The 11,972-nt window shown below is 44.1% G+C and overlaps 1 protein-coding gene across 1 annotated transcript; it reads right to left on the bottom strand.

Annotated features, from left to right (window-relative positions):
• Positions 1–873: 873 nt before the first annotated feature.
• LOC123413502 (RNA polymerase I-specific transcription initiation factor RRN3) lies at positions 874–7,818 on the bottom strand. Its single transcript, XM_045106436.1, has 16 exons — positions 7,732–7,818; positions 7,484–7,638; positions 5,432–5,536; positions 5,273–5,344; positions 5,115–5,186; positions 4,792–5,031; positions 4,240–4,350; positions 4,035–4,154; positions 3,847–3,945; positions 3,323–3,391; positions 3,121–3,227; positions 2,606–2,689; positions 2,426–2,519; positions 2,119–2,238; positions 1,789–1,973; positions 874–1,470 (listed from the first exon to the last, which is right to left on the bottom strand). Exons 2-16 carry the CDS (start codon positions 7,586–7,588, stop codon positions 1,152–1,154), a joined length of 1,902 nt encoding a protein of 633 aa, XP_044962371.1. The 5' UTR covers positions 7,589–7,638; positions 7,732–7,818; the 3' UTR covers positions 874–1,151.
• Between the last annotated feature and the right edge of the window lie 4,154 nt (positions 7,819–11,972).

An 11,972-nucleotide genomic window follows, 5' to 3' on the forward strand; every position in this document is an offset into this window, starting at 1 on the left:
ATTTAAATTTTTTTTGATGGATGGCATATGTGGGACTAGTGGGTCCCAGTGCCATTTACATCCTGAGTTCCTGTTGAGCATCATAATCTTCTTCAGGTTTGCCAAAAGTGGCATTATAGCAGTTCATGGTTTGAAATCATAGAACGGCTCTCACGCGCCACCTCTTATAGTGGAAACCCTCAAACACAGGAGGTCTTTATAGTGGATACCCTCAAACGTAGGAGGTCTCATGGAAGCAGCAAAATCATTCGGCATAAAAGAGAATGGAACCGGTGGCGAGAGAAAGTTCTGATGTGTCTCTTTGAAGAGGAGCGACCTCCTTTTACAGGCGCAAGAGAAACATCCTCCCTTATAAGGAGGTCCAACTCCCACTAAGCTAGCAATGTGGAACTAAACTTTTTCACCTACTGCCTTGCACGAATGGACTGCGTGGACCTCTAGGATTTATTAGGAATTTCTGAAATTATTATTTGGCTGGTCGAAAATAGATAAAATTCCAGCAACTAGCTGGACTGTATCAGTATTTCCTTTCACACACCTATTACTTTACGAATTGATTGCGTGTTTATGGTTCCTTTCCTTGCAAATGAAAATCTTGACAAATCCATGCTCGTTGATCCAATGAAGAAAGCACTTGGCATCATCAAGCTTCTGAATAATTTTATATTGTTCAAAGTCAATAAGATGGCGGCGACAGGTGGTGAGTACTGTCGGCAAAGGAAACAGGCCACACAACCTACACTCTTATATCAATAAGATAATCTACACTCCAAAATATGTATCCGTATGTAGTCCGTATTGAAATCTCTAAAGCCTTACATTTAGAGAATTTAGAAAATACAACAGGATATATCACTACTCATGCCGATGCTGTTCCAGTGAGAAACTGTTGATAGACCGTTCAAGATCAAAACATGATTGTCTTACTGATACAAGCCTAGTGGCAGTATACATATAATCTTACAACCACTCAACTACGTTTTCTAACAGCATCTGTACTTCACACTTTCAACCCAAAAATTTCAAACTACTTGGGCTGAATACACTGCAAAGGAATGGGTTGCTTGACCCCACTACAAACTACGCTCCCCATGTCAGTTTGACAGTCATACCTCCTTGTACAGCGCCAAGTATCCAGCTGTTTCTTCCATCTATGGTGATCCTCCTGACATGGCCCACCGCGACGGAGGGCTCGTCGAAGGTCTGATCCTCGCGGGCATGCTAAGGCCGCCGTCGCTGTCCATGGCCATCTGGTGGAAGAAAGAGTGGTGCGGGGTTATAGACATCTTGTTCATCGAGTACTCCAAGTCGTCATCGTCACTGTTGATATCTATCTCAACATGATCATCCAAGCTGCCCACGTTCATCTCAGGGGCGTCAAGGCCCTCGAGCTCGTCGTCATCGTCGTCGGTGTCGTCGCTATACGTTGTCTTGACCATGGACCAGAACTCAAAATTCGGACGGATATATCTGCAGGCACAAGTGGAGCAAAATTGAGTATAACAAGTACTCCCTCTGTAAATTAATATAAGAGTGTTTAGATAACTAAGATAGTGATCTAAACGCTCTTATATTAGTTTACGGAGGGCTAGACTGTTCTCCAGATACATATAACAGAAACTAAAATCCAAACAGTTTTGTCAAAGTATAATTCTGAAACCTAAGAGAAGTCCAACAATGACATGGCTTGCTAGACATTCCCACCCACATAGCACAAACAATGCAAAGAGCAGTTGGTTAATTGCTGCTTGTAGTAGGCTTCAAAAGTTCTAAAAAAATAGTGCAAACCTGTCAGATTCTTTTAGCAGGTAAGGATCAAATGGGAAGAACATGTCAAGTCTATCGATTCCTCCAAAAGTCCTGGACAAATCAGATTCAATTGCATCTTCAGATGCTGGATCCACAAATGCAGCAACCAATCCGGCATCCTTGGCCTGTCTCAGAAACTCGTTTACTATCGAAGGCAAGCACACCTAGGATTGTCAAAAGACAGTGAGAATTGCTAAAATAGCATAGTACTGCCAGTTAATGACTCCAAACATCAAGATGCAGCCACTCATGGAGATACGTAAAGAGGGTATACTATTGAAGGAGGCAGAGAGTGCATGCCATACAAACCTTTAGAGGTTCCAGTCGGTGGCGAAACAGAAACCCAAAAGGCATGTGGAACAGATCTGATTTAAGATTTGGATAATCCATAATAGACCTCAAGCGAAAGCAAAGGACATACATCACAGCCTGCGTATTAAGAGAAAAGGAAAAAAGTGCTTAGAGAGAATACGATGGGAAAACTAGAAAAGCATTACTAGTACTAAATGTATGTACCATGCAAATTTTACTAGACGGATTTGGCCCAGTAACTGGAAATACCCCCCCCCCCCCCCCCCCCCTCTGTCACAAAAGGACCACAATGGTTATAACTAACCTGGCAAGTCGCGTAAAATAACTGATGGTTTGGAATGGCTGTGGCGTCTCTGCCGCTCTGATAGTCACAATAGCCAACACACCAATCCACTAATCTGTGTAAAGCGAATAAAGATACCTTCAGATCTCAGAACAAACATCAGGCAAGCTGTAAATAGATGAATTTCTAGAGGGTACCCACTTTTTGAGTATAGTAACAACCGTATTGGCAGGAATAAACCTTGCCCGAGACAAATAGCTTCCAACATATGAAACCGCAGACATTCTGCACTTCAAAACACAAGTGGTAATTAGTTTTTCTTCAACCTGTACAAAAGTTTAAGCTATAAATGTGAATCATAACAGAATAGAATACTGACTGCAGCCAGAGAAAATATGAGGGGTGTATGCATGAATGTTCTGTGTAAACACTTTTTGAAATTTGTGACAAGTTAACAAAAAGATGTGTCTATGACAGGTGGTTGAAAGATCCAAGAAAGTGTGGATCGCTGCAACTGTTGTCACAATGCAAACACCAGTCACAAGATTATCAATCTTGCCAAACATGAGTAAAGCAAAGTGTGGCAACAAACCAAAGATTCTACAAACTATCACAGTATGTGAAGCAAGTTGTGATCGCAGGCCGCAGCTAATAACACATGACACATAAATAGAAGTGATGTGCATACGATCAATGCCTCACGTGCTAAGACATACCTTGAAATTGGATCCTCTTCCTTATTCTTAACAATGTCAGTAAGAAAAAGAGCAAACTCTTCACCAAGGATTAAAGGATCCAGTGAGCAGGCATAGAACATGATAAACTGCAAAGAACGACACGCAGAGTCAAATTAAAGGGAAGGTGAAGCGATAAGCAATTGAGAAAACATCACAACAACAAATAACAGTGAATCCTGACCTGGGCAAATTTTGATCTGTGCACTCTCAGCAGAGATGCTCGAAATATAGTTTTCAGAATGACAAATTCCTGCCCAGTTCAAAAACGAACATGAGAAATGGCAACAAAAAAAAACTAACATTCAGATTCGACAGTTACATTTCCTTATTCATTACTCCCTCAAGTCCCCAAAAAGGATGGTGTTTTGGACATTGACACGGTCTTCAAGATTTAGTTATGACAACTAATTTCTTTTTTGAGCAGTGACAACTAATTTCTACTAGAGTGTATGCATAGGGCCCTATAAAACTACAATATTTTAGAGCTACTTTCTCAAGAGAAATATATACATATGGTTTTCATGCATCCAACGTATTTAAAACAATGTTGGCGGTCAAATCTTCAAAAGTTTGGCTGAAGATATGTCCAAAAAGTCACTTACTCGTGAACTGGAGCGAGTGGAAGAATTAAGTTAGGGATGCTAAAATATGACAACGATTTTTTTTCTGCAAAGACCTGGATAAACTGCATAAGCACGTACTCACCTTATATAGGCACTGACGATCTAATGACTTAAGGTGCTCGCATACAACAACCATTAAACCATCAAGCTTTTCGGCACATGCATTTCCTCCAAAAAGGACCTAAAGAACAAAATCAGAGTTTGAGTTGGCAACTTTTGTATAAAAACTACTCGGTTAGTTAGGCAGAAATTTTAAGTATAGCACCCAACCTTTGTTCCTGCTTGTCCAAAGCCATCCCCATCCTCATCACCATCCAAATCTTCAAGCTCCATTTCAAATATACCTTTGTTATGTTCCTCTTGAAGAATATCTTCCCAGGTTATATTAACCTGTAAAGTCCACCAATCAACTAATGAGGTCAAGAATCAGTTGAGACCTTGCAGGGTAGACTAGCAGTGAAAAAAGGGAGCATACATCCAATTCTGTAATAAGATCAACAACTTTGGCCAGCAAAATAGCTCCGATAAGATCCCCCATTCTGTCAGTATCTAGTCCCAACATGCACTCGACAAACGAGATCATCTTCTGCAAAAGGCATTACCAGAAAGTAAGAAATGATGCTCTATGAATTATGAACAAAAGTTGTCGGCTAAATTTTCAGCACACAAGTGAAAAGATCAGGAAGCATAAATTGTCAACACAAAGCTGATACGCAAGGGAGTCAAATGCCAACTATCACTTGACATAGAAGAAGCTTTCAACACAGATAAGGCCCATCAGACAAACATACAGAAGATAAAATGATGGCAAGTTGGCATTGACATTCAAGAAAATCTGCAGTGTTGTTGAAGGTGTGTGGGATCCAAGGATTTATGGTTAACCAGAATGTGAACTGGGGAGACCAAGACCCCTTTTCAGCATTTGTGTGTTGTTTGAGTAGCATTAATTCAGGCTAATTAGGAAAAGCGACTCAGAGAACTCAACTGGCTATGATAACAGAAAATATATTGTAGAGTTCACACTTACAGCTTTGTTATCGAATAACTTCGGCATACTCCTGTCTATTATATCCCTTAACATCCTTGGTGCTAAGGGTACAGTATCTGAGATCGTTTTCAAACTCTCGCACAGACGAGAAAAAATTTCCTTCTTCCTCGAGACTGCCCATGGGGGCACCTCATTGTTGTGTTTAACAATAATAGGCGGAGTAAAGTTGTTCACAAGCATCTGCAAACATTCTCTGAGATACTGATCTGCCACTGCAGCCTGGATGGACGAATAATCAATTAGTTACAGACACTCACAAGCAGATCATGCAGGAAAAAATGCAAGTGCAATTAGAAGAATACCAATCTGGTTATTAGGTCCAATAAAGCAACCATTGTATCTCTTTGCAAGTACCAGATGCGGACGCTAAATATCTGAAATGGAGGTTTTTTAGTGATGAGATTCAAGTAACTCGACAAACCAAATGAAGATGTAAGGTAAGTAATCAATATGAGATTACATTGTTCAAAAGTGAATGATGGTACATGATGTCTATTTTGGATACTGCTTCTGACAATGCCTTCAAATAAGTCTGGAAAAATGGCAATATGTGCATTTTATCAGAAGTGATGTCAAGTACAACAAATGATAGGATAGATTAACAGGATCAATGTCTTACCACATACAAAGCCTCATCATCAGCACTCTTTCTCTTGCTAGTGTCTAGAGTATCTAACATCTTACCATATTGCTCCTGATCATATGGGTTAACTAGAAGCGGCTCCTGAATCAAAAGGCAAAGGGTGTCAAGGGTTCAAAAGGCATTCTTGAGATATATATTGTTGATTGATGCCACACAACAAAAACCATGACCGGAATAGACTCCTCTATATGGGATCAAGCTGGCGGGTGAATTACTCGATAAGCAGAGTGAGGACAGGAACGGGTTTTCACTCAACATAAATCAGCCATAAACAACAATACTTTAGGTTGTATCTCCAGCGAGTATGGTATGAGAGTCACTCTTGATAGAATGTGACAGTCACTCTCGGTAAAATGCATATATACCGCAATAAGTCAGATTGGAGAAATTTGATAAGGAGTCAGAACAGGAAAGAATTTCACAGAATGCCCATAAACAACATAAGTATGGTTCTATCTAGTGAGTTGGTTATGGACTGATGCCAATCCTCCATAAAATGCACATCTACAGAAATATTAAGTACACTCAAAAAAAGGGTAATGCCTTAGGCTGAATAAGTCTATTTGTTCGCTGGCAGAAACATGCAACATCTGGAAGCTCCTTGGCGATTTTCAGGTATGAATAGAAGAAATAACATGTGCCCTGCTGCCTAACCCACAAATTAGCATTCAAAAAAATGCATCCATAGGAAAATAATCACCTTACAATTATACTAACTCTCACACTGCACATCCATCTGGCATAGTCTCTCACATCTTCAATAACAGCCTTGACTTTCAAACTTGAACCCATTACTAGATGTCTCGATATTATTCTGAAGAAATGCATTATCTATAAAATGATAAACGAATGCATATACTATGTTTAATCTCAATAGTACACAACGGATGGGCTGAATGTGTAAGGGATGGACGCAAGCACCTGGCTCCCCAAATCAACTTCAACACACGCAACTGAAGTGTTTAATCTCAATAGTACACAACGGATGGGCTGAATGTGTAAGGGATGGACGCAAGCACCTGGCTCCCCAAATCAACTTCAACACACGCAACTGAAGTGTTTAATCTCAATAGTACACAACGGATGGGCTGAATGTGTAAGGGATGGACGCAAGCACCTGGCTCCCCAAATCAACTTCAACACACGCAACTGAAGTGTTTAATCTCAATAGTACACAACGGATGGGCTGAATGTGTAAGGGATGGACGCAAGCACCTGGCTCCCCAAATCAACTTCAACACATGCAACTGAAGTGAACATGGTATATCATGGGGTCCAGAATTCCAGAAGGCCCCAGAACCCCCATGTCTTCTCCACATAGGAAGGATATGCCTTTACGATCATTACATGCTCTGCCTTTGCCCGAGCAGTCCCAAGGAAGAAGGTGGAAGCTGTATATCAAATTAGATTTTTACTTGTGCCTGACTCCCAGAGAGTAACAACAGCAATTCCAACCAAACTTTTTAAATAGTCAGTATCATAACACCATCAAATTGGACATTAAGCATCCCAATGAATTGAACGCTGGTCATATTCAAAAGATTCTCACATTTGGTCATTATGAAGAAGTTGTGTTATTATTATCTACAACACCGTCTCCGAAGTTTGCAAATCATGCCCTGCTTCTGTTTCAAGGCATGCTTTAGTATGGTACCATACATGAAGTGCTAAACCATTCGTTGGCCGAGGGGTTTCCCAATAGGACTGTCGATTGAAGGGGCTTTTCAACAAGATAGGAGACTGTATGGTTTTGGCTTCGGTTTCTAAAGTCGCGTGGTCAAGTTATTTCGGGTCCACGACTGCAACCGACACTGAGATGGGGGATTTGGAGTCCAAAGTAATACTACCAGCTAATTTTACTAGCTAAAACGCAGACGTAAGAGGCTAACGATCCGGCGACAAAACGAGCGTCTCCCTAGCCCGGCTCCTCGGCCTCCGCGGGAATCGCCGGTCTCGCGCCGCTCGGATATATATATAAATAAAAATGCAAATACAGGGAGCGAAAGGGGGCTGGGAGCCACGACGCACCATCCGCACGGACTGCAGCACGTGCTCGACGAGCCGGAAGGCCACGGCGTCGCGGACGGGCATCGCCTCCCCCGCCATGTCGTCGCGCCGCAGCTCGGCCACCATCGCCTCCGCGCCCGGCGGCCTCCCTGGGAGATGTATCGCGCTTGGAATCCCTGGTAAGAGGGTGGAAATTCCGGGGCCCGGTGAGCGCGGGGAACGAGGAGTAGGGCGGAGGCCGGGGTAGGGGCGGGGGTGGGAGGGCTCACCGGCTCACCGAGAGGGGCGTGGAGGCGGCGGCGAGGCGAGGCGAGGAGGGAGGTCTCTAGGGTTTTTGCGGGGGGCGAAGCGAGAGAGGAGGAGCGGTGGAGGAGACAGGCGCGACTTTATTCCAACTGGTGACACGTGGCTCGGAGGCGGGTTTTCTTTTTTGGGGTTCGCATCCGCTTACCCGCAAACTGATGGTACGGCGGGTCGCGGCCTCCTGATTTTCCTAGTGGGTCGGGTCGCGACGGATAAGGCGTCAGGCGAAGCTGGGGCGTGCACGCGACGGAGCAGACGCTCCGGGTGAAGGGCAACGGCGGCAGTCGGGAGAGAGACGGCGTCAGCGACCAATTTATTTTTCTTTTTTTCTATAGGTAAATACACCAGTGATGCACAAGTTGCACGCCATGGGCAGTTTGGTGCCACTCCCTCCGTTCCTAAATATAAGACATTCTATAGAGATTACACTATAAACTACATACAGAGCAAAATGAGTGAATCTATACTCTAAAATATGTCTATATATATCCGTATATAGTTTATAGTGCAATCTTTAAAAGGTCTTATATTTAAAAACAGAAGGAGTACAGGTTAAAAAATACAAAAAGCTGATGCTGAAACTTGTCTCAACATGCGTATACGGTTCGATTCACGGATAGTGTAGGTGTATATGACGCTCGCGTTAGGTGACAACGCGGCACTAGGCCCACTGACGGAAACTGGGATGAACATATGCTACTTATGCTACTTGATAGTTAGAGGTTCGATAGTAATGGACAATACGCCAAGACAAATAGACTGTTTATTCATCAGCATCTACTTATTAATCATTCATCTAGAGATATCTATCCAGAACATCTCGTCGGAATTAAGTTGCGAGTCTCATCCAAAGTGTAAACTCAAAGCAACGGACAATTGCGTTAACGAACTATGCGTAAGGTAAACAATCCTTGCAACCATGGTCACAAGCACCGTTGTTTTCTCCTTGATGGCAGCATCGCATCCCCTAGTCTCATGTTTCTGTCACTCAAGCTAGACATCGAGGGGCATGAACCCACAATTATGCATAACGCTCCCTCTTGGAGTTACTACCTACTACTCGGTCAAAGCAACAGATAACAACGGAGAACATGCATGAATCAGTAAGTAACATAATATAAAGGAATAATCAAATATATAACTCATAACAATCTAAACATAATCACATAATCCATCGGATCCCAACAAACCGAGCATAACAATAACATAGGAATTACATAGATGCATTGATCATGTAGGACAGCTCACAAGGACTAATTATGGAGGCACAAGATTGGAGAGAAGACATTACATAACTACTTGTCATGGACCCATGGTCCAAGAAGGACTACTCACGGCAGACCCGAGAAGCGTTCATAGTGGTGGAGAAGCTCCCGGAGGTCAATCCTTCCTCCGGCAGGGTGCCGGGAAGGGGTCTCCTCGTGCTCCCGATCTCGAAAGCGATGCGGCGGCGGGACGATGGAGAAATTTGCGGCTCTGAATCCTCTGGAAGGGTTTCCTTGTCGGGATGTAAATATAGGCCAAAGGAGGACACGAGAGGTGGTGGGGGCCCACCCAGGCAACCTCCTGGCACGGCCAGGGGCCAGGCCGCGCCCACAGGCCGCCTGGGAGGCCTTTGGCCCTTCTTTAGTGTTTCGGGTAGCCTCCGACACGCTGATTTTTATATATTTTTCTCAGGATTTTTGGGACTTCGGAAAATTGGATAAAAGTTCTAGCAAAATAGACATCAGCAGACATAAACTGGCACTGGATGCACCAAGTTAATATGTTATTCCAAATATGTGTTAAACGATATAAAAGTGTAGCAAAACATGTAACAATGTCATCCGAATGACCATGAAACAAGCAGAAATTATAGATACGTTTTAGACGTATCAGGTGCCGACGGGGCGTCCATCGGGCAGTTCGCCGGCGGCGGCGCGCGGCGGTGCGAAGGTGGCGTGATGGAGAGAGAGCGAAGCGCTCGAGTGTGCAGCGCGCCTGTGATAGCCTGGCTTATTAGGGATGATAGACTACTCATATCAATAAGGAATTCCTTTTTTCCGGGAGCCCATTCAAACAGAACTCCCAGGTTAAGCGTGCGCATGAGTGAGGACAAAGTGTGCATAAAAGACTAATATTGATATGTGGGGCCAGTCTAGATCCCGCCAAGAGTAACGACCACCGGCGCATGTGTCCGGGGCGTTACAGCGCCGAAGCGGACGCACCAAATAAGTAGCGCGCGATGCCGATTCCGACCGCGCGTTGTACTCTTTACGCCGCGCGCGTTTATTTCTAGATCCTGTCAGGAGTAACGACCACCGGCGGATGTGTCCGGGGCGTTACAGCGCTGAAGCGGACGCACCAAATAAGTAGCACGCGATGCCGATTCCGACCACGCGTTGTACTCTTTATGCCGCGCGCGTTTATTGCGCGCCCGCTGGAGCAATTTTTTATTGCACGTGCACTAAAAAACAATTTTTACAGCGCGACGATGTTTTAGCCCGGCTTTTGGAGATGCTCTAACACAGCTAAAACACACTACCTCCCCCATACCTATCGAGATATGCTAGCCATCACCCAAGTTTGACCTTGTTGTGTAAATAAGATAACTAGTTCTAATCATCTAGTGACCAACACGCACATTAAAGACAGTATAACTGCACCTAATCCCAGCCTTCTCACGCATCCATTCCTTTTGACCATTGGATCCTCGGTCTGGGACGTCGCTGGCCGTCTGATGCATCATTCCGTTCGCGTGGGCTGCTCCTCGGCCGGCGGTCCTTGGGCTGCTATTCCAGGGGGCTAATCGGATGCCTCTCGTTCACTGATATGAATTAACGTCGGATCCCCAATGAGCGGTGGTGATTTTGCTCGTGTCCACCGTACGACCCACTCCACCCCTCCCCTCACGGCTCACACATCGCCGCCGGCAACCACCTCATCTGCCTCACGTCACCTCGTAGTCGGCCTTCGCCCCGATCCAATCCCCCAAAGTCGTCCACCTTGTCTCCCACCATCTCCTCTCGTCAGAAAAGAAAAGAAGAGGAGATCGACCAGGTCAGGCGGCGGTCAAATCCGCCATGGCCGCATCCACCTCGCCAAGGCTTTGAGATTGGCCTCTACCGGAGGTCAGCACAGCACACCAGGGCAGGACCTCACCTCGGCTGCCTGAGGATACGTCCACCGACTGCATGGAGCTTCCCCCTAGCACGCTAGTAGCCATGTGTCTCCGATCCACCAGGTTGCCCCTCCATCTTCAACCTCTCCGTAGTTTTTTTTCTCCCAACCACACTATCTTTTCTTCACCCGTGGTTCAACTCTGTTAATTTTCACTATGTTGGTTGCAGATCGTGTCAATCCAAGTGCTCGGTGCTGGTTCTGGTATATTGGTTTGGGGAATTTTTCAACCGACGAATCGTAATGGCTCTCAGCTCTACTCAACCGATGTTGACGTATCCTCTGGTATTGCTGGTAGAAATAGAACGTGCAGTAAATACAGATCAGGTGTATCATATCATCCATTTCATTCTTTCTTGACTTTCTTAATGCATAAACACATGTACAACGCCACCTTATGGGCAGATGAAAGGGAACCTTCAGTTCGTGTTCAACCCATTAAGATAATTTACATGAACAAAACCATCCGGTTGATTGGGTTGCAGGGTTATTATTCCAATCCTTTGACACCTTGAATGTCAGTTTTAGCAATAAGTTTTTTGTGTAATAGTGTGTATGTGTTTCAGTCTATGTTGCTTATCGAGTGGTCGGATGCTTAAAACATCACCCCTCAAAGGTTTATTGTACTAGATAACTTATTTTGAGGCATGACACTTTGAGTTTAACACAATATAGAATGTTTCAATGCACATATTGTTTCAGTGTTTTGACATGTTCGTCATTGTCCACATAACATGGTAGAATTTCAGTAAATTCTCTCATTCGGACATTTCCCATTTCTGAATGTAGAACCAATGTGCAGGCGCTCAACAATCAACGGTGGGAATATGCCCTTCCAGTACTTGTTGCCAAACAATGTTTTGGAGGACTTGTTGTTTCCTGGTGCAGTAGCAATAGGCAATAGCAAGAGTTAACGGGAGAAGCAGATAAGTTGCTAAGTCATATGTTCTTGATTGAGATGAATATGATATCTAGGTATGATTTTCCAAAACAGAAATATTTTGAACAATGCTCCCAGGATTGAGTACTAAAATGGGAGTTGTATCTA

This window comes from Hordeum vulgare, chromosome 7H, assembly GCF_904849725.1.
Source record: "Hordeum vulgare subsp. vulgare chromosome 7H, MorexV3_pseudomolecules_assembly, whole genome shotgun sequence".
NCBI lineage: Eukaryota > Viridiplantae > Streptophyta > Magnoliopsida > Poales > Poaceae > Hordeum > Hordeum vulgare.